This window comes from Arabidopsis lyrata (assembly GCF_000004255.2).
Source record: "Arabidopsis lyrata subsp. lyrata unplaced genomic scaffold ARALYscaffold_3, whole genome shotgun sequence".
Taxonomy (NCBI): Eukaryota; Viridiplantae; Streptophyta; class Magnoliopsida; order Brassicales; family Brassicaceae; genus Arabidopsis; species Arabidopsis lyrata.
Window position 1 is genome coordinate 10,434,010 of NW_003302553.1, and position 22,850 is coordinate 10,456,859.

The window sequence follows — 22,850 nt, forward strand, 5'->3', positions numbered from 1 at the left end:
TATATATATATATATATATATATATATTACTGTTGAGGCCCCAAATTTTAACAATTTCATGTTAAGCTTTCTATTTATACAAAGTCTCAAACCAACCCTCTCAAAATACTAAATTTTTATAATATTTTCTAAACTGTTTTTGTAACGATACATAAGTTGTGAACGTTCTTTAACTTGTCAAATAATAATTATGGGATACTTTTTACACAAATATCATTATTTAAAAAAAATATCTAACTCAACTGTATATCTGGCATAATACCAAATTTGGTGTGGTCAAAGTAAATATTAAATGTATATACTTGGAAATTTTTTAGAAAGATTAAAAGTTTTTGACACGTAAACTACAAGCATATATTTTTCACGATATTGAACAAAACCTACATAGAAATTTACAAAATAAATAGAGATTTTAAGTCAGAGATACACATTTAATTCAAAATTACTTAAATAGTTAAAAATCTAAATTTTCATTTATTAAATACGTAATTGCTGACGTAAAGAAATGGCGTAAATTGTTTAGAAAGATTAAAAGTTTTTGGCACGTAACTACATGTAGATATTTTTCCTGATATTGAACAACATATACATAGAAATTTACAAAATATTTAGAGATTTTAAGTCAGAGATACGCATTTAATTCAATTTTCCTTAAATAGCTAAAAAATCTAAATCTTTATTTGTTAAATACGTAATTGCTGACGTAAAAAATGGTGTACAAATTAGTAACGCCAAAATATAAGGATTATAAGTTAACAAAAAGAAAAATAGATAGCTTGAAAAATAAATATAAAATATTTTTTTATGAACAAATATATAACTATATATTTGAAAAACTTTGCAATAAATTGTTAAATATAAATTAGAGCTAATGCATAACTCAAATAATCATTGGCAAAAGAATTATAATATATTTTTTGGTGAGCCACTGAAATCTTAAACTTTTCACTTTGAGCCTCTAATTATACCAAAGTTTCAAAACAAACCCTTTCGAAAAATACTTAAAAGCAATTCACTTCCAAATCAAAACCTTTTCTTACACAATTTTTTTTCTCTGAGAGAGACAGAGAGAGCGAAACTTAAGAGCTGTGAGAGACCAAAACCTCCCATTCGATTCTCTCTGAGAAAACACCAATAAAGCTAGACACTTTTTTTTTGTGGGTTTGTGTTATTCGTACATGCACCATGCTGCGTTACGTGAACGAAGCTATATAATCAATAAAATCTTATCGATTTGTTGTGTTTTGGAATCGGAGAGAAAGATGCTAACAAAGGTGGAGACGAAAGTGGTTGAGCCAAAATTTGCTTGTCCGCTCTGCAACAATCGGTTTAAGGATGCCACCACAATCTCCGAGTGTCTTCACACATGTAAGTAACGATGACCCTTCGATTTTTTCCTTATGATTTTATGGAATTATATCGTTTAGGTTCTGATTTTTGTTTGTGCCTATCTCTCTGTTGTTGTTGTCTTTGTGTTGCTTTGTTGGATATATTAATTGGTGTAGATTAATGACTATAACAGATTGATTCTGACACTTGAAACCAATGTTTTGTTTAGCTTTTTGGTGTTGTATGTGTTTCAACATATATCAGTGTACTGTTTTGAAGTTAAGGACTGTTTTTTGTAAGTGGATGATTCAGTTTGTGTTAATGTTTTTGTGATTTCAAAGTTGTTTTGTCTCCAATTCATTTGTTGTATTCATATGTTGTTTCTCTGGCTTGTTATGTTTCTAGTCCTGGCTTAAGTATTGTCATATCTTGTGTCTATATATGAATTGGGACTTGTACAATTTGTGGTAACAGTTTGCAGGAGCTGCATTCGTAACAAGTTCATAAATGAGAGAGTGAAAGCTTGTCCAGTCTGCAACGTTAACCTCGGTGTTTTTCCTCTACATAAACTTCGGTATTGTATCTTTTTCATATTCTTAAATTGTATACATTCTCGCTTGCTTACTTCTTAGCATTTGCATCTATCTTTATGTGATTTGAGGTATCTATATAAGTGCAGGTCGGATTACAGTTGGCAAAGTTTGAAGCTGAAAGTCGACCGGGCAAAGACGGAAAGGGTTAAGGCAGCCTCTGTGAAATCTTCGAAAAAGAAGGGAAAATCTCTAACTTCACCAGTGGTCTCTTCATCTAGAGTATCATCCTCACCTGATACTCCATTGAAACCACCCATTGTGGTTGTGGAGCCACCCATTGTGGTTGTGGAGGAGAAGCATAGGGAGACCGTACAAGCTCTTCAAAGCTCTCGTAAACCGATAATCACATTCAAGAAACGTGGAAGAAAATCTTCACTCCCCAAGAAGTTTGATTCGAAACCGGAACCCGAACTGCCTCCTAAGGAGCCTGAAATTAAGAATTTCTTTGATCTGAACAACGAACCTGAAGACAATGGATTGGTCAGTATATAGAATCTGTGTTTAGTTATTGTTCTCTTTTGTTAACTATCTGTTTCCAACTAATGTTTATGCATCATAGGATGAAGCTGAAGGATCGACATGTCAAGAATTCATACCAAAGGAGAACGATCTTTGTAAGTCCTTGGATGCTAAGGAAGTAGCGCCACTAAACATCAACGATACTCCTCCTGTTATCGTTGAGCCAGTGTTAAGTTCGGATGGCGATACAGAGGAATCTGTTGAACCTATTCACAACAAGTGTGTCGTGAATAGGGAAACAGAGGAAGTCCCTATTCAAGTGAATAAAAAAACTGTCCTTATTAGCTCTGATAGGGATACAGAGGACAACTCTGGTCAGAAACTGAAGAGCAATGGTGCTACCTCCAGATCAAGGAGGAAGAAAGGGAAGAAACCGGTGGAAAAGAGTTATTCTTTGAGACCCCGAAAAGACGGGAGGACGATTAATTCAGCAGCTAATAATACTACACCAGAAGTTGCGGTTACCGTGGAAGAGGAAAAGAAAGTTGAAGGACGTAACACCAATGCAGTTTGGTTTTCGTTAATGCCTTCCAAGACTCAGTACTAAACCATTTTTCTATCTTCTTTTTCATATCTTTTAACCTATGATTCTGTTTATATTTGAAGCGTTTTACGACTCGGTTTTTTCGGTTTTCAGGAACATTGAAATGCTACTTCCACCGATCAACGCTCGCTGCATAAGAGTGAAGTAAGTACTAATTAAGTTTCAACTATAATCTCAATTCGCTTTTTTTTTTGTTGCTGTAGAATATGTGATCTTGATTCTTTGATTTGTTTTTATATTCACAGAGATAGAAACATGACTGTCTCATATCTCAAGAAGTATCTAATGGTGAAGCTCGGTCTCGAAAGCGAAGACCAAGTAAACTAAACTACTCTCTCTATCTTTGTCTTTCTCTCTTTCTCTCGTCTTTTAACTCTAATATTTTTGATGTCCTTTTGCAGGTGGAGGTATGGCTAAGGAATGAGCCATTGTGTTCGTCACTGACGCTACATAGCTTGGTGGATTGGTGGGTCCAAACTACTCCATTGCCTGAGCGACGAAGCGCCATGGTCGGAAGCTCCGCTGCTGATTTCCTCATGAATCTCCATTACAGCTTCAAATCTGACGCCTCTGGCTCTGGCTCTGGCTCTGGCTCTGGCTTTGGCTCTGGCTCTGACTCTGAATAATTCTTCTCAGAACTTTAAACTTTTCTTCTTCTCTTTAAACTCATTTCTTGCAGAATAAGTTTCCTTTTAAAGACTTGCTAGTTTTAGCATCTTTCTTTATTTAATTATTGCTGAGACCCAAATATGGAAAACTCTTTATATATTTGATTTGCTTGCTTTTGAGGATTCAAAAACGGTATCGTTTTTGTACCATTTAAATAACAGCTCATTTTAGCCAGTTTAAGTTATATGTGATAATATGCGCCGGTTTTGTGCTCTGTTTGGTTTAAGTTAAGGTTAACGAAAGATCTGTATCCAAACAAGGATCTAGTTATCTCTCCACTCTTCTTTTGCCCGCCATGGATAAACACAGAGCTTCGTGAGGGCAAGGAAACTACTAAAAGCTGAAATTTTTATTGAAAGTTTCGTTTTTTATGGATTGGATTACAGAAACATTTCTCTGTGAATAAACCCATCAATGGCGATGAAACCCAGTCTCCATTTTTACCCAACTACTGTCACGAAGAAGTTTGTCTACTCGTTTCAAAGCTCCTTCTGCTCCCGTTTCATAAGGTATAGTTCATCAATTTCAATTGGGTCTTGTAAAGGTGTTGTCTTTAGTTCGAGAAATTATCAAATTCCATCGAGGAGGTTTAGCTTTAGTAGGGATGGTAATAATGGTGAGTGGTTAGAGAATTGGAATAGAATTCAGAAACGTAATCAACCTAAACCTCCAAAGGTAGTTGTGAATTATCGAAAAGAAGGAGGGATTGTGAGTGGTGATGATAATAGAAGTAGAGATGGTGAAGGTAGTACAATGGAGAAGATTGTGGAGAAATTGAAGAAGTATGGATATATGGAGAAGGGTGAGGAGGTTCAGAATAAGGAGATTGAACAAGAGAGAAGGATTGAGAAAGGGTCGGTGGAGGATATATTTTATGTTGAAGAAGGGAATTTACCGAATACTAGAGGAGGATTCACTGAGGAATCGTTACTTGGTAGAGATGATGTGTTTGGAAGTAATGGAGAAGTTGGGTTTCCTTGGGAGAAGATGAGTGCCAAGGAGAAGAAGGAGTTGGAAGCAGAGTGGACTGCGAAGAAGGAGAATAGATACTCGCTTGCGGAAATGACTCTTCCGGAATCAGAGCTAAGGAGGTTGAGGAATTTGACGTTTCGAACAGCGAGTAAGATGAGGATTCGGGGTGCAGGTGTGACTCAGGTGGCAGTGGATGCTATTAAGGAGAAGTGGAAAAGCGCAGAGATTGTGAGATTGAAGATTGAAGGAGCAAGCGCGCTTAACATGAGAAAGATGCATGAGATATTAGAGGTTTGCTTCTTATGACCCCCCCAATAACTGTATTTGGTTGCATAAGGCTTGTCTTTCGTCTGCAAAGATCATAAACACACAATTTAAGTCTAATGTTCAATATGAAAGCATAAGTTTGTCAGATTTTGTCCAATGTCTTCTCCTTTATCTTGTTAAAACGTACTTTTCTTTTCCTCTCTATGGTAGAAAAAAACTGGTGGTTTAGTGATTTGGAGGTCCGGGACTTCCATCTCTTTGTACAGAGGTGTCAGTTATGAGCTTCCATCAGGAAAATGGAACAAGCAAAGAAGAGAGGAGACGCCGCCTTCTTCCTTACCTGAAACGACAACTATGGTGGATAATAGTGATGGAAAAGTTCATCTTCCTCAGTTAGAGCAGGTGACAACTAGTGTGGAAAAGAAAGACCAGACATCTCAACCAGATGTAGAATATGAAGATGAAATTGATGAACTGTTAGATGGTCTTGGTCCTAGGTTCATGGACTGGCCGGGAGATAACCCATTACCTGTAGATGCTGATTTGCTTCCAGGCGCCATTCCTGGTTATGAACCGCCTTTCAGGGTACTTCCTTATGGAGTAAGATCATCTCTGGGACCAAAGGAGGCAACAGCTTTGAGAAGACTTGCCAGATCTATTCCTCCACACTTTGCTTTAGGTATGAGATTTCTTAAAAAAAAATTCAACTCGTTGGGAGTCTGAAAGAGTATTTGAAGAGTAGAAGTTTCTTTTGATTTCCAGGTCGAAGTAGGCAGCTCCAAGGCTTGGCGACAGCAATGGTCAGGTTATGGGAAAAGAGTATGCTTGCAAAGATTGCTATTAAACGTGGCGTGCAATCAACTACCAGTGAGAGAATGGCTGAAGATCTCAAGGTAATAAGGACTCTTGGCTGGTTAACGTTGAAATACCTTTTGTGTATCCTTCTAATCGTTATAGGCAAGTTTATGTTGACTTGCTGATTGGAGAGAAAATTCTATTATCCTCACTTTCTGGGAAAATGAGAAAGAGAGCTGAAATTTTTTTGAACTGATCCAGTCATATAAAGATTATAGAATGTCTATCTATTTTCTCAACTTTTGGTCTTTAAGCATCTCTTGTTCTGTCCTGTGTATACATTTATGCTTCTTTTGTCTTTAATCTGGATTTTGTAGCTGTATATTTGATATCATGTTTTTGGTAAGTAACTGCAGAAACTGACAGGAGGTATACTGCTCTCTAGGAATAAAGACTTCTTGGTTTTCTACAGAGGAAAGAATTTTTTGTCACGAGAAGTAGCTGACGCATTGGTGGAGCAGGAGAGGTTTGTTAGGACTTTGCAAGACGAAGAAGAACAGGCACGTTTGAGAGGTTCATCGGCTCTGATTGTCCCATGTATTGAACCTCCGAAAAAACTTGTTTCTGCTGGTACTCTTGGTGAAACTCTTGATGCGACTGGTAAGTGGGGAAAAAATCTGGACGATGATGATCATTCCGACGAAGTGAAACAAGAGGTTGAGATATTGAGGCATGAAAATCTTGTCAGGAAGCTCGAAAGGAAACTTGCTTTTGTGAGTTCTGGACTTGCCTCTTGTTTCTTTTCTCCTACATGTGAGTTAGATTCACATATCATGTGTTAATGAGTTGTTCTTTAAATTAATGGGATTGGTTCTTCTGCTATAGGCTGAGAGAAAGCTGTTGAAAGCTGAACGTGGTTTGGCTAAGGTGGAAGAGTGTCTTAAGCCTGCAGAGCAGAGAGAAGACCCAGACAGCATAACTGATGAAGAGAGATTTATGTTCCGCAAGCTTGGCTTGAAAATGAAAGCTTTCTTACTTCTAGGTAAATTATCAATAACAGATGAGTGTAGTAGAGTGTGTCCTATATATGCTTAGACTCGTAAAAGAAACGTGAAAATGTTGCTTCAGGTAGGCGAGGAGTGTTTGATGGTACGGTGGAGAACATGCACTTGCACTGGAAATACAGAGAGTTGGTCAAAATTATTGTGAAGGCTAAAACTTTTGACGGTGTAAAGAAAGTGGCATTAGCCCTTGAAGCCGAGAGTGGTGGTATCCTGGTTTCTATTGACAAGGTTACCAAAGGATATGCCATTATCGTGTACAGAGGAAAAGACTATAAGCGTCCTACCATGTTGAGGCCGAAAAATCTTTTGACAAAGAGGAAGGCTTTAGCGCGTTCCATTGAGCTCCAAAGACGCGAGGTTCATTGATATAAAACCATCATTTGCTTTCTTATTTGGAACTCATTAGCTGATCCGTATTCCGTTTGCATTAAACAGGGTCTTCTGAAGCACATTTCTACGATGCAGGCGAAAGCAGAACAGCTGAGAGCTGAAATTGTAATGGATCTAACTCATTGTACATTGGCTTTTGTCTAATTATACTGTATCATGCATTCACTGATAAACCAAAGAATGTAGTTTGTTCAGCAATGGTAGACTAACTCGAGAACCTGCAATCATTGTATCAGGAACAAATGGAGAAGGTAACAGACAAAGGTGATGAAGAGTTATACAACAAGCTTGATATGGCTTATGCTTCTAGCGATGAGGAGACAGACGTAAGCACCTCGAATCACTCTTTTTTTTTAATGGTTTTCGGTTATCACAGAATCTGTGTTTAAGGTCTCACACGGCTTGCTGCTATTCTGTAGGAAGAAGAAGATGATGCATTTCCAGAGACATATGCAGTAGGAGATGATGGTGAGATTCTAGCAGAAGGGGAACTATCTGAAACAGATGATGAAGATTGGGATTCAAATGAATCGGAAACCGGATTTGGTGATGATTCGGTACTTTACGCAGAGGATCTTCATACAAAACCAGAAGATTTACCGAGTGAGAAAGTTCATCTGCAGCATCAGAGCTAATTGAAGATAAACGTAAAAGACCGCTGCAACTTTAGCTTTAAGCTTTTAGTAGCTATGGTATCAAGGTTAGTAAAAATTGTAAAATAGATCTTTAAATAATTTCTCCAGATGAAATACACCTCCATGGAAAGAAAATTGAAAGCTAGATTGTATCTTTACTAAAACCGTTCAATAAGCTCCAGAGTCTTAAACCGTATTACAACCAAATTTCAGCCCTTACTTCAAAACTACTCTGCATGGTTTGCGAACACAGTCCATATCAATAATATTGTGTTTCTGTGTTGGTCTAAGAATTCTCCAGTGAAACAGATAAGATTATGATTCTCTCAGGTAAAAGATCTCACCTACGAGCAAGTCTGTGCCCAGCTCCAACCATTAACGCCTTGCCTATAGCACTAGAATGAAGCCCACAAGCCAAAGCCACTCCTCCTACAACAATCCATTTCCAATCTACACTGACCTGATCCTTCTGTTTCCTCGCATTCTCCACTGCACGTCCTCTCTCTTCTTCCTCTGCTCCAGATGTTTCCACCAAATCCATGTTCAGTTTTGTGGTGATACTTGCCATCTGCGCACTCCGTGAAAGAGACGTCCCAGGTTTTCTAGCGCTTTGGTATGCCCTTAAGCCGGAGTTTAGCTTCTTTACGGCTCCCCACATGCCATGACGGACTCCTAACTTTGCTACATCTTTTGGGATTCCCATGTCTTCATAGTGGACAAGGGAGACTTCACAAGCTGATAACTGCCCATCCCTCTTTCTGGATTCAACTGCATTTTCGGTACTCCGCTTAGAATCAAACATGACACAATCTGGTAAGGGAAATTAGCAAGCTGTCAAGCAATTTAAGTGGACATACCTGCTTTAATAATCCAACTTGAGAAATAAACCTCTACTCGCCTCGGCTTATCACGCTTTGGTAGAGCTTGATAAGGTACTCCCTAGAAACATTGAATACCAAAAACAGTATATCAAACCAGCGTTCCGCTATTCCAAACTACTAGAGAGATATTTTGCTCCATGCTAAAGCAAAAAGCAAGATCATACCTTTGTCACAGCATAATACTTTTTTCCAGACTCCCATATTCTCCTGCCAATAATGTATTCCCGGTCACTACAGAAAAATGGGAACTGTAGACAAAAGAAATTAGTACATGCATATATAACATGTTCATGAAGGAAACCACAAAATACCTTTTTAATCCAGTGAACAATGGTAGTTCCTGTGTGAGGATCTTCCTCCAAGGTTTTGAAGTAAGCAAGCATCGGATCCCATTTAGGTCGAAACTCATCATCCCAGAAGAAATCCCTAACAATGTCTGGTGTTGCATCCTCAAAAACAGTTCGACTACGATAAACAACCGGACCAGTCTGACAAACAACATACCCGCCATTCAGAAACTAAATCATGATATGTCATATAATCCTAAAGAAACAAGAGTCTTTAAAACTTTTTTTTATTGTCGTCTTAGAAACAAAGGACTGAATTTCAGTGGATCGTGGCAGCAAGGCCACTCTGCCACTTACAATACCCGGTCGCGTATTTAAGAGTCTTTAAAACTTAGATTACCTCAGGCTCATGCCGCCAAGCTTGATAACTCATATTAGGAGTAGACTTATCCATCATAGATTGCCACTCCAAATTAGCATTTCCATCTTTAAGCAGATACAACAAATGCTCTAAATCCTTCTCTGTCACAACATCTTGCTCTTTCTCTGTAACTATATCACTAACTGCTTCTTCCTCAACCGGTTTAGACGACGGAGCTAAACCGTTATTAACCGACGATCTCTTGGAAGTAGAACCGATTTTTGACCAAAGAGTACGACAAACGGAAAAAACAGAGAGAGCGGTGAAAGCAAGCCAAATACGACGAGCACCAAAACCAGGAGGAGCAGTCAATAGAAACCGAAGCTTAGAACGGAACCCTAAATAAACCAAGCCAGTCCAGCGTGGACGCCAAGACCAACCAATCAAAAGCCCGATCATAACAGCGACCCAAATCGGAACTGCACATAGCAAAATGTCGACGAATGTTTCTGTAACAGAAGGTTTATTGAAGAAATCCATGAACATATCCATAACTATTGAACGAATCTATGGCCTTAAGATGATTTCAGATTGCTCTGTTTTCGCCGGAGACATTGAACGGAAGCGATTCAAAAGAGAATCAAAAGGAGGAAGAAGATAAGAGTAATTTCCGATTATTTATTAATTTTAAATTTAATTAAAAATGATTATTAATTTGGTTGTTTGCTGCTGTACCGAAAAGACGTTGGCGGGTGGTGATAGGAACAGTACTGATGACGTGGCGTTAATCGTTAAACCAAATCTCACGCTTCATTTTTTAGGCGCGTGTTGTTTTATTGTGGATAAGATTACAGTACTGATAAGATTATCGTTATATATTTTTTTAATCCATAAATCTCTACTTTTCCTTTTTCAGTATTTAAGTAATTAAATTATTGTTCGAAGTCTTTTACTTTTTGTCACAGAAAATTGAGATTTTAAAAAAATAAAATAATGAGATATGGGCATGTTCAAAAATATGATGTTTATTTTGATTATTTCTACGAGCAGTGTTGAATTTCTCAAGATAAAATGCATGAGAATCATTGTTATGCGATAAGAGCATCATTATCGGGGGATCCAAGCAGAAGCCCAAGGTCTAATAGGTCCAAAAATTTAATCCAAAACGATTAAAAACAATGGATCCGGCTCTATTTTTTGATTTGTTGCACAGCTTTGGATCTGTGACGTGTCGCAATGTGGTTGGTCGGGACATATGTATTACAGACCAAAAAAAAATTTCTCGTGTTTTTCATTTGCGATTCTTTCTCCTCTATCTCTCTCTTTCTCGCAAAACGCCGCATGCGAAAATCGTCAAGATTCTCTGAAATCGAAAGCAAACGGAGGAGAAATCGTTATCTCCGACTACTTGATCTATCCTGATCATCATCTCCACCGACGTGGGACACTCCCTGAAGCAATCCACGACTTTCCCTGAAACTATCCGCGATTTTTCCTGAAGCAATTCATGACTTTCCTTCACCAAATCGGCGTGAAACCTTCATCAACTCTTTCTCATGGTAAGAACGTCTTTCTCTTGCTATAAATTCTTGTGAATTTGATTAGGTAACAAATTAGGGTTATGTGATTTTAGGTAAATTAGGGTTCTTGGTTTCTTAGTCAAATTGTGCTTAGGGATAGCGAGATTAGCCATGATTGAACACAATTTTAGGTATAGATTGTTTGATTTATAGATTGAACACGTTTTTTTTTCTGTGATAATGTTGAAATGTTTTGGAGCTGGAATGTTTTGTTTGATCCCAACTAACATAATCCCTACCTCCTGATCTGGCTATTTTGTGACTAATACATTCTTGTGCATTCACTACAAGAAAACATAGTCATTTCCGAGGAAAATTTCCAACAAAATGTTTGGTCGGAAATTTTCTGACAGGTTTCCGACGACTTTCCGACAAGATTCCGAGGGAAAAAAAATTCGTCGAAAAAAGAGAAAATTTTCCGACGACCACAAATTCGTCGGAACTTTGTCGGAAGGATTCATCGAAAAACATGGAAAATCCCGACTATTTAATTTTATCGGAAATTGGTTGGAAATTTGTCAAAAACTTGTCGGAAAACTCGTCGTAAATATTAGGTGAACACATGTTTATTCACTGCACATTTCCCGACAAAATTCCGACGCTTTGGTCGGAAATATTAGTCGGAAAAATCGTCAGAAATTATGAGTTTAAACCTTTAATATTTCCGACGAAACTTAAGTCGGAAAGTTTTGTTAGTCGGAAATTTGTCGGAAAGTTTAGTCGGAAATTCGTCGGAAATTATTTATTTAATTATTTTTATTTTAAAAAATGAAAAAAATAAATAATTTATAATAAATAAATAATTAATTTTGTCGGAAAGTCGTCAGAAATATTATTTTGATTTTTGTTTTGAAAAAATTAAATAATTTATAATTAAGTAAATAATTAATTAATAATTAATTTCGTCGGAAATTCGTCAGAAATTTCTACGTTCGTCGGAATTTCGTCGGAAAATGTATGATTTTTCATGTTCCCGCCTTTGTACATTCAATTCAAATGAATTTTCCGCGTTTTGTAGTTTCCGACAAATTTCCGACGAAATATATCGTCGGAAATTTCCGACAAAATTCCGACAAATATTTCCGACAAAATATCCGACGAATAGTTTTCGTCGATAATTTCCGACGAATTTCCGATAACTTATGGTTTCCGACCAGAGAATTCCGACGAATTTGATTTTGTCGGAAATGTGTCGAAATATGCTATTTCCGACGAATTTCCGACCAATACCGTCGTCGGAAATTGTGATGTTTTCTTGTAGTGATTTGGTTTCATTTTATTGTATCTTTCATGTCTGGACATTCTAATATTTTGTCCAACTTGTGTAGGTTAAGGAGATACTCTCTTACTATCCATCCAATTACAAGCAGTTTGCAGTTATTCCTCTTCTAGATCTTGCACAACAGCAGCATGGAGGCTGGCTCCCTGTTTCTGCTATGAATGTGGTATGTCTTTGTTAAGTGTTTTTCAGCTTTCTCTTAATGAATGAAGATTCTGAAGTAAGCATTGTTGGCTAGGTGTTTTAAGGATCATTCTCTGTTAACAAACTCCATTACTTTTCCTGCGTTAATAAGTAAAAGACTTAATAAGTAAATGCTTGTTAGTTGTGATAAATGCTTGTTAGTTGTTTAGCAACTGTCTACATCATGTTTTATTAATGCTTTGTGTGTGATCAATGCTTGTTACATTGTGATCAATGCTAGTTAGTTGTTTACTCTCAAGTGATAAATGCTTGTTAGTTGTGTGATCAAGTTGTTCGACTGATCAATATAAACAACCACCAAGATTTCTTTATTCTTTCAGTCTCTTTCTTCTGTCTTTCTTCAGTCTTTCTTCTTTCTTTATTCTTTTTGTCCTCTTCTTTCTTTGTTTTTGCTGTCTTTCTTTCTTTCTTTCTTCATCTCAGCCAGAAGTGGTGTAATGGATTCTTCCAATCCATTAACTCAATCTTCTGGGTTCTTGGACCTGCTCAATAGTCAACCATGGACTGAGAATGAAGCAAGCCAAGTCCTTGTCCAAAATGATCAATGGTCAGAGAGCATTCAAGTTGAAGTCACACCTGAGGGAAAAAAAGGAAAACATAACAATTGGTCAGCAAAGGAAGATGTTGTGCTCATATCAGCCTGGTTGAACACAAGCAAAGACCTTGTGGTGGCCAATGAGCAAAGGAAGATGACCTTCTGGTCAAGAATAACAACCTACTTTGCTGCTTCTCCTGCGCTTGTTGGGATGCCAAAGAGAGAGCCTGACCATTGCAAGCAAAGGTAGAGGAAGATCAATGATCAGGTCTGCAAGTTTGTTGGTTCCTTAGCAGCTGCAACAAGTCAGAAGTCAAGCGGACAAAATGAAAATGATGTAATGAAGCTTGCTCACCAAATCTACTCAAAGGATTATGCAGTGGCGGATCCAGAAATTAATTTTACCCGGGGCAATATTATTAAATGATTTTAAAAATTAATAATATTTAAAAATTATAATTTACCAAAGAGTAAAGAAAAAGAAACATGCAAATGAAAAAATAAAAATTATTGAACTTGGTTTTATTAAAATGAATATAGGCTTGTTAACAAAAGAAATAAAAATAAATTGAGCTTTTTGTCTTGTATAATTGTATAATATGAACTTTCAATCTTAATATATTGCATACAAAACAGATCTGTATAACGAAAACAAAGTAACGGGGGCATTAAATAATATGTTAACAGTGGCATAATTAAAACTCTTGTAAAATATTATTAATTTCCAAAATTTTAACAGTGGCATCTGCCCCTTCATATAATAACGTACATCCGCCACTGGGATTATGGGGTCAAGTTCACACTTGACCATTGTTGGAGAGAGCTTCGCCATGATCAGAAGTGGTGTGCTGCTTCTTCTCCTGCAGAGAGTGACAAGTCAAAAAGAAGAAAGGTAGGGGATAGAGCTGAAGCTGCTGGTCACTCATCAAGCTCACAAGCAGCTAGCCATGGAGATGAAGCCATGGCTCGTCCACCAGGTGTTAAGGCGGCAAAGGTCAAAGCTAAAAAGTCTAACAAAGGCGTTGAAGAAGGACCAGATGCTCTGTTAAGGATTCAGAGCATTTGGGAGATTAGGAAACAGGACCATGAACTGAAGAAAGAGGACTATGAACTGAAGAAGAAGCAGAGCAAGCTCAAAATGTTGGAGAATCTCCTTGGAAAAACAGAGCCACTTAGTGAAATAGATATGGCTTTGAAGGACAAGCTTATCACTGACATGTTGTCATAAGCTTGAATGTTTTCTTTTGTTTCCTGAAACAGTTTTTTTTTTCAGAAGTTAGTGTAATGGAATGTTTGTGATCAAGTAATGCTTATGTTATTTGTGAACTGATTAAAGTTTGAATTTTTACTTTCATGTTATAGTGGTTTAGTGACTCCTTGGCTACGTTTCTTATAGAGCTTTGATTATCGTTCTATCTGATTTAAGTGATGTGTCTTGTCTTTTGTTGTATGCCATCTCTGATTGTATGACCAAGTATACTCAGCTTACTTATTTATTTCGAGTCATTATTTTTCATGATGGTTGAATGGTTAATGTAGTATTACTTAGCTTTGATTGTATGTGTAATGGCATAACTTTCTCTTAATTGCAGGGCTCTTGTGGTTTGTTGCAGACTGCAACGCTTAATCATGTCTTTGAAACTATCAGGCTGGTGCTCCATTTTATCCTCTAGAAACTGGAAGGAAGGATAGTGCAGCAGCTTTCAGGGAGATTGCAGAACAACAGCTTCCTGCACCACACACTACTCTCTCGGTGATTCTTGCAAAGTTTTTTGCCAAAGGCTTCAACGAGAGAGATACCGTCAGCTTGTGGTTCTTGTTTCATTTTAAAGGTAGCAGCTGATGATAAATTGTGGTTCTTGCATTATAGGCCATGGTCTTGTGAAGATTCACTTGAGTTTGTGTGTCAAGTTTTGTGAATGTGTGAGTTTTAAGATTATAGAGTGTGTGTCAAGTTTTGAGAGTCAGTGTATCCCAAACACTTTTACACATTTTTTCAAAATTTTTGTATTTTTAGATCCTCAATAATGGATCCACCATTGGACAATGTTAAAACTAAAAAATTCTACAAGTGTCTAAATTTTAAATTTTGGATTATTTACAATATAAATATGGTTTGGACTCCTAATTTTAGATCCACCAATAATCATGCTCTAACCGTCTATGATATATTAAATTTTTAGATTGACGTGTTGCATTCAAATTTATTTTCTTAATAATGTGGTGCATCTGTAATTTTTTTTTTTGATATTTCATCGGTTATCAACTGAAAATTTATCTCCAACAAATTTAAATAAGTTGCAAAGAAAAACAAATTTGTAGGAAAGAGTTACAAATCTATGAATAAATTTGAAAAGTGTAGCCAAGGGGAACAAATATTATACATGAAAATTGAAAATAAATCAAAATGAGAATGAATGACAACATTAAAATGTACTTTTACCAACAAAAAAAAAACATTAAAATGTAATCTAGTAATCAAGACAAAATTAGAATGTAAAAAATTTAAAACAAAAAAAATACATGGGTGAAGAAAGAAGGCATCAAACTACATTGCTTCCAAAGGATTTGAGGAAATTGAAATATGTCTCGCTTTCTTTCCTATCAAAATAGAAATTAAGGTTCATTTTATTTGAAAGATACACTAGCTTCGCTAATCGCTATAGGAGGTTTCGTTAGCTACATTGCGGGCCGTATTGTCATGTCCTTTGTGTTTGACTTTGCTCGTTTGACTTCGTTTGACTTTGCTCGTCTTGGAGTTTGGGAGTGGTTTGGTCAGGTCGTGTACCGAAGAGATCTCGCTTTTTGTTTCATTGTTATGTATTGAACCTTGTTCTTTTTTTTTCTTTTTTTTTTTTTTTTTTAACTGTTAATTCCATTAATAAAAGAAACATACAAAGTCCAAAGGGATGAAAGACCTCAGGCCTAGCAGGAGGAAACAAACCATCTCCTGAAACAGCACCTGCCAAAAACACAGATACAAAGCAACATGACAAAAACCATCACTGGAAAAGAGAAAACCAAGTCGCCATCAGGGTTAACTGTGGCGGAATACAGATCTGAGCCCTTGAGAGAGGATCGAGACGCGCTCTAAGGAGTAGTTTAATCTCCTTGATGATCAATGGAGCGTGTCTAGGAGAAGAGGCATGGATTCGAAGGTTTCGTTCCCGCCAAATGAGGTACGTTACAGCTTGGTGGATGAGCTTGAGGATAAGGCTGACATGTCTATTTCTTGACGCCGATTGCAGCCAGATGAGGCAGGCCATGTACTGTCCGGGCGGGGAGAGTACATGTTCTGTTTTTGTTTAGTTTTACCCTTTCTTTGAAGTTTAGTCCTTAAATGGTAACAAGAACTAGCTGAATTATTGAGGAATTGTTATGGAGAAAATTGAATGCTATATCATTTACACTTTGTTCTTCCTATTTTAGGTTTTGTTTTCACGAATATTTATGGATATTATCATTATCTATACATAGAAAACTTCATAATTAGTTCTCTCTCCTACTACTATTTCAAACACTCTGTTCACTTGATTTGGACCATTTAACCCTTGTCTTATTAATTGTTCTCACTTTTTCGTTTTTTTCATCTTTTCTTATATTATTTCTTTAGTTTTTATCACAGCTTCTTTATCATGATAAATACATATGTTAATGTTTATGTTAGTTGATACCAACCATATAATAAATAAGTTAACACAATACATAATGATTTATCACATGACGATTATAATTTTACCAGTGGTGATGGGTGATGATGTTACCGACAATAATAATTTTACAAGCGGTGGTCATAATTAAAATAGCATCGGAGAAAGTATGGCTGCTAAAGAATTTCATAGTGGATTGAATGGATTGAGCTACAAAGTTCAAGACCTTGGCAGAATTATGGAATGAGGAATTTGCCAATTGGAGTTTTGATGAGGTTAATCGATCCAGATAGATGAATGAGCATTGTCGACGACAAAGACCATTGTCACATTTTTCTGGATTCGATTGTATAGTACGGATAACAATTTAATTAGCAACGTATATAAAATATTAACATATTTTAAACATAACAATTATATTATCATGATAAATAAATATGCTAATGTATAAGTTAGCGGAAATGATCAAATTATTAAAATAGATAAACAGGGTAATACATAAGTTAGCTTATATAATCATATAATAAATGTTGTAACACGATAAATGGTAGTTTACCACGTAACTTGTAAAATTATCGCGATATAATATGACTTATCATGTTAATCATGTAAGAGAAAGACTAATCCTTTTTTATTGAACTGATAGATACACAAAAAAAAAACATTGATTCTTAATTTTAAATCGATAAATATTCATTTAACACATTATGTGTAACATTATCGTGTTAGCAAATTATTTAGCATATTAAACGAATAATATATATATAATGCTAACAAAATAATTAACTATCCAAAACTGCAATTATCGAAATCATTTGAAATGTTTATCTCGTCGATAACTATTTTATTATATCGTTAAACAATTTCTTACATGCGGAAGGATATTTTTGTCCAACTTATACAAGTTGATGAGAGAGATCTAATTATACAAAAAGCACGTATATATTCTTAATTTTTCATTTATATGGGTATTTAGATTAAATTAACCCAATATTTATGGATATTATCCCAATATTTATTTTTTTGTCTACTTATATAATTTTAACATGTATTCCTCCATGCTTTTATTAGTTAAATGAGATGACAAAAAAAACTAAGGTAGGACATCAAACTCTAACAAACCAACCAAATTATCTAACAAAAGTTTTCATCTTACCAAATATAAATAGATTATAAAGTAATGATCATCGTGTAATAGCCAATCATTTTGTTTTTATATTCTCTTTTTATGTAAACAGTTAGAGAAGTTTTAACTTGGGAAGAAATCCATAATCCATAACTACTATTCTAATCACAGCTATTAATAGTTATTACATATCACATATGGACGTTTACATAAACTAATGATATAGTTCAAGAAAAAGTCGTCTCATTTCCTTACTTCTTCTTTCTAATTCATTCACTTCATAGTGTAGACATTTCACCCACAAAAAAAAAAAAAGTAATTAAACAAAGTTTCATAGAAATTATTTAATAAGCAGAAACAAAAGAGAGAGTGAGGTTCACGTGCAGCTATGTAGGAGAAAAGTTGATGTGAACTCGAGAAACACGTGGACTTTTGGACAGTGACTTTGATCTGTGACTGCAGTACAAGATTTTTGTCTGGTGTTGGAAATTGGATAGATTCTTCGAGATCTTTCAGAACCTCAAGCCACTAACCTTGCGCCACATATTATTCTACGGGCCATTTAGGCCCATTAATATTAGGCCCACTCCATTACGAAATCTCGATTGTCCGAGAAACTGACCATTGGCCCCATAAGAATTCGTCGATTTTACTCGACCCTGTTAAAAGACAAAACTCGACTATGACGTTTCTTTATTTGGACAAACCGACAACAACTAAATCTTTTTTTTTCTTGTCAACTAAATCTTTTCTTTTTCGCATTTTTAAAGTTTGATATAGTTTGCGAAAGTTAGAGCAAGTTGCAACATATTGATAATATAATCAAACAACTAATAAAATGATTAAGGAATAACCAGTTCATTTGACCCACCAACTTCTTACCAATAATGACAGCTTTGATCAAACAACCTCCTTTTTGAAAATATAGTGACAAAATCTTTGTATAAATAAGGCAATGTTCTTGCCTCTTGGACCCCATCCATTAGTGTGTTATTTTTTTTCATTTGGTTTCATTTTATAATATTCTACCGTGTGGTATTTTTAAATAATGAAAAGAGCCAGAAATATTTTAAACCGCCTATGGTCCTCAAAAGTTTAAGCAAGGCTCTCGAGTTTAAAAATTATTATGAACAAAGATTCGTTATAACTTATAAACAAGCAAAGCACAACAGTAAGATTCTTGTTTCTATGTGTACACATTCATAAACACGACATAAACAACATTAAATTACACACATTTACACTTCAAATCATAAGTTAAAAACACAAACATCCCACACATTCTTACAATGGAAACATAACTCTCAGTTTGTTGTGACCAAAAAGACTTTAGCAGGCAAAAGCGGTCTCCGGTGCCAAATTTTGGTTCACTTCTTTATGGTTTATCTGGTCAGCATTTTGTGTGGTTTCATCATCATGGTCTTCTTTAGAGATCACTAGAGTCTTTCGAGTTTCATGCTGCCTCGAAGCTCCTGTTGCTCTGTTTCCTTCTTTTGTGTTCCTCCGCCCTAGTTTTGGCGACTTTGCTCGAGTTGGAGGAGCCTGTTTATGTACACCATTATAGATAAGCATGATGCAACATTAACAACTCGAAGCGGGTTTTAAAAGTTTACGGGTAATTTTTCTTTTTGTGAATGTTGTAGACAACCTTGTGTGTTACCTTCTTAAGTTCAACCTTTGGGGGAGGCCCTTCATGATAAAATTTTGGCATTGGGTTTGCTTTGAACCTCAAACTTTTTCGTAATTTCCTTAAGGCTGCTTCGGTTTCTTCCTTTAGATTTTGAGTTCCACGCATACAAATAGAGGGAAAGGAATATGTCAGAAACATTCAAAATATGTATGGTTTCTTATAAAAATATAGCATAAAGGACAAAAGCATTGTACCTTGTTCCTTGCTTCGCTCTGCGTTTTCTCGGCCTCCATGGCTTGGTGTTTCTCCTCCAGTTTTGTATAGAACTGAAGAACATCAATCAGTTAAAGCCAATGCAAAATGTATCATTTACTAACAAAAGGAAAAGAAATGTCACCTCCTTCCGCTTCTCTGCACGCTCAGTGGATCGAAACGAAGGAGCTGCGGTGATAACAGTTCTTGATTTAGTAGACTTTGCATCCGACGTGGCACTGTCAACAAAATTCAAGATTTGATAAATGGGTAGAAATTTGTTAGTTACAAAGAAATAAATTTTGATTAGAAGGAAACATACTAAGAAGCAACAGAGCAAGTATCTTCCTCATCTGAAAGCTTCTTGTTTTTTGGCTGCAAAGGTTTCCTAGGAATCTATAGTCGCAAGGCGCTATGATTAGACAACGCATTTATGATTAAAGAGAGTATATATTTGCTATAAACACATAAATCCTAACCTTTATGGCCTTATTTTGTACTTTACTATGCCCATCCGGAAACTTTTTCAACCCAGCTGATTCGAGTGATTCACTCGTAAACGAACGTGTAGATGAAGCACGCTTCTCAGTCGCTAAAGAAAACGGTTGTGGAACGGTACTGTTCCTTGTTTTGTTACTCCCCCGACCTGATTTTGAAGCATGCTTTGCAGGTAAACTTGACTTAGTGACATCCTTGGACTCAAAATCATCTCTTATCGGCTTACCAGCAGGGATCTCACTAGTACACTCTTTAACATCATATTCATTTACTTCGATGGTCTCTTCTCCATATCGAAGCTCTGTATGTACATTAGCATCATTGCGTGATACAGAATCTAAGAGAGGCTCAGAAACATTTTCTTGATTTGGATTACACGAATCACCGTTCGCATAGACCACCACACCATCTGGCTCCTTGTCCATACAGATATCTGTCACAACAAAAATCACCAAAGTAAAAAAGAAAGTCTAATATTGATCATAATACACAAAATCTATGTGAAATCAAGACAAACTTACTTTGCAAGCGAGTTTACGACACAATTCAATATAATGATATATTTGGTATACTCAACAAGAGAAACTATACTATACCTCCTTATAATCACAGACAAGAAAACTCAACCATATTAGTATAATATCAAAAGTATACTTAGTTACAAATGATGACCAAGAATTCAACTAACCATCTAAATTATTATCTTAAAAGCATTAGGCTAACCAAATGTAGGGACATCAAAGACAAAAACAGCTTGTTTAAAGGAAAATAATATAGTATTCTAAGCATAATCAAACGTTACAAATATAATAATAATCAACTATCAATTTCTCCAGAAAGATAAATAAAACTGTACACACGACCAAATCTTTTTGCATTAGACAAAAACCAAAAGTAAAATCTTTTTTGCATAGTCAAGAATCAACGAAGAAAAGACACTTTGTTTAACGCATATATCATCATGGCTTTGGACCAACATAAAACTTTAAGACCTTCTTTGTTAATATTTTCCTTAATATACACTATTAAACTTTGATTAAGCAAAACAAAGAACATGATAAACAAATTTAACAATAAGAAACTTAAATTTTAGTTGTTCAACAACATATGCTTCTTGCATTTAAACAAAAATGAACATGCAGCTCAATATATCTCACCTACTATGAACTACGAACTATGATCATCAATCGCAATCAACAAGACGTTGAAATCTCAAACAAGTTTTCGAAGAAGCAAAAAGGTGATCAAACATAGAGGATATCGAAGTAGAAGATTAGAATTTGCTTACCCATTTTTCTTGTGACAGACGAGAGAAGTAACCGCTCCTTTTCTTTTTTTTGGTCTCTCTCTCTTCTGTGTGTTGTGTTGTGTTGTGTTGTAATGAGAATGATGATACTATTGTCATTTATGTTGGTGTGTGTGTTTTATACCATCTCCTTCCTCGTCGGTGCTAACGCCGTTACTTGACACCGTCTCTTATTAGTGCTCCACTAATAAACATTTGTTACTGGATAATAATTTTTGGGAAAAATGTCGTTAAAATCCCCAACTTATTCAAAACGTTGATTTAAATCCTCAATTCACGACGAAACGAAATAAATATCAAACTTATGTTGACTTTCCAAATAAATATTAAACTTATGTTGACTTTCCAAATAAACACCAAACTTTCATTGACTTGGCCATATTAAGCATGACGTTAAGTGAGTTAACAGACAATGTTAACGGGATTAATTCTCTGTTAACAGACCCGCTAATTAAAAATGACAGTATTGTTGAACTATAATCAAATCTCATCTAAGTCATATAACCTAAATTCGTATTCATATAAATTAGTTATTTACGTAAGAGTCACGAATGTACGTACGTATAATTGTGTCTGTTCGTAAAGTTGTGTCTTTTCGATTAACACATGTACGTACACGTTGTTTTGTGTTGTATAAGTAGATCGAGTCAAACTCAATAACATCATTGTGTGTGATACATTTTATCTTATCAATAAAGATCAAGTTTCTTCATACTCTATTTTTCATTTTGGTTTTGTTCTTCATACTCTGTTAAAACAGAGTTCGTTTGTTGATCAAAACACTAACAAGTATTCCTTCTAAACATAAAACGACGTTGTTTTGTCGTAACTGTTCAATAAAATCCCGAGTTTCAAATCATACTCTATTTAGGGTTAGGGATTTTGCTCGATTTGGGGATCTAAGATTGTCTTTAGGGATTTAATTCAATCGTTACGACAAAACGACGTCGTTTTGTTGTTATATGAAACAATATCGTTATCAATTAACATATATGTTAACAGAAAATTACCTCCGTTAACGAGATCTATTAACCCACTTAACGTCATACCTAATATGGCCAGGTCAACGGAAGTTTGATATTTATTTGGAAAGTCAACATAAGTTTGATATTTATTTCGTTTTGTCATGAGTTGAGGATTTATTAACCCACTTAACGTCGTACCTAATATGGTCAGATCAACGGAAGTTTGATATTTATTTGGAAAGTCAATGAAAATATCAATTATATGTTGGGTTGGTTAATAAAACAAGAAATAGCATACTTGTTGTTGTCTTCCAATGATTGTTCAACTATTTTGATTAGCAAACTCCTTTTTTTGTTCCAAAAACATATCAGTTATTTTTGATTAGTTATTTTTTAATTTTTTCGATGACTATTTTCTTTTACAATCGAGAGATCACGAACGAAAGATTACACCAATTTCCGAAATATATGAAATTTGGATATTTATATATTAACTGCTCTTATTATTTAAAAAATGGT

At 35.6% G+C, this 22,850-nt stretch overlaps 4 protein-coding genes and 1 long non-coding RNA gene across 8 annotated transcripts; 3 read left to right on the forward strand and 2 right to left on the reverse strand.

The window, feature by feature from the left end:
* The first annotated feature begins 866 nt into the window (after positions 1–866).
* Positions 867–3,784, forward strand: LOC9319463 (probable E3 ubiquitin protein ligase DRIPH). Its single transcript, XM_021031186.1, has 7 exons — positions 867–1,368; positions 1,804–1,903; positions 2,009–2,402; positions 2,482–2,981; positions 3,079–3,129; positions 3,231–3,303; positions 3,387–3,784. Exons 1-7 carry the CDS (start codon positions 1,179–1,181, stop codon positions 3,609–3,611), a joined length of 1,533 nt encoding a protein of 510 aa, XP_020886845.1. The 5' UTR covers positions 867–1,178; the 3' UTR covers positions 3,612–3,784.
* A 72-nt stretch (positions 3,785–3,856) lies between these two features.
* Positions 3,857–7,979, forward strand: LOC9319464 (CRM-domain containing factor CFM3A, chloroplastic/mitochondrial). The gene is made up of 9 exons (XM_002883351.2): positions 3,857–4,917; positions 5,104–5,572; positions 5,656–5,786; positions 6,105–6,461; positions 6,574–6,730; positions 6,817–7,109; positions 7,188–7,247; positions 7,379–7,468; positions 7,562–7,979. The coding sequence occupies exons 1-9, from the start codon at positions 4,069–4,071 to the stop codon at positions 7,775–7,777; spliced, it is 2,622 nt and encodes an 873-aa protein (XP_002883397.1). The 5' UTR covers positions 3,857–4,068; the 3' UTR covers positions 7,778–7,979.
* On the reverse strand, positions 7,913–9,980 carry LOC9319465. The gene is made up of 5 exons (XM_002885497.2): positions 9,346–9,980; positions 8,970–9,146; positions 8,823–8,906; positions 8,635–8,716; positions 7,913–8,545 (listed from the first exon to the last, which is right to left on the reverse strand). The coding sequence occupies exons 1-5, from the start codon at positions 9,856–9,858 to the stop codon at positions 8,118–8,120; spliced, it is 1,284 nt and encodes a 427-aa protein (XP_002885543.1). The 5' UTR covers positions 9,859–9,980; the 3' UTR covers positions 7,913–8,117.
* An 812-nt stretch (positions 9,981–10,792) lies between these two features.
* LOC9321610 lies at positions 10,793–12,456 on the forward strand. The gene is made up of 3 exons (XR_002333507.1): positions 10,793–10,865; positions 12,215–12,331; positions 12,404–12,456. It is a non-coding gene; the product is annotated as an uncharacterized LOC9321610 (long non-coding RNA).
* A 6,345-nt stretch (positions 12,457–18,801) lies between these two features.
* LOC110230523 (protein WVD2-like 3) lies at positions 18,802–21,578 on the reverse strand. 4 transcript variants are annotated; one of them, XM_021033806.1, is made up of 7 exons: positions 21,349–21,578; positions 20,042–20,493; positions 19,885–19,958; positions 19,708–19,801; positions 19,565–19,636; positions 19,341–19,451; positions 18,802–19,222 (listed from the first exon to the last, which is right to left on the reverse strand). In XM_021033806.1, exons 1-7 carry the CDS (start codon positions 21,350–21,352, stop codon positions 19,010–19,012), a joined length of 1,020 nt encoding a protein of 339 aa, XP_020889465.1. In that variant the 5' UTR covers positions 21,353–21,578; the 3' UTR covers positions 18,802–19,009. The 4 variants fall into 4 exon arrangements, with proteins under 4 accessions (XP_020889465.1, XP_020889464.1, XP_020889466.1 ...); XM_021033805.1 differs by having other exon boundaries at positions 19,329–19,451; XM_021033807.1 differs by lacking the exon at positions 21,349–21,578 and adding an exon at positions 21,218–21,317 and having other exon boundaries at positions 19,329–19,451.
* Positions 21,579–22,850: the final 1,272 nt, after the last annotated feature.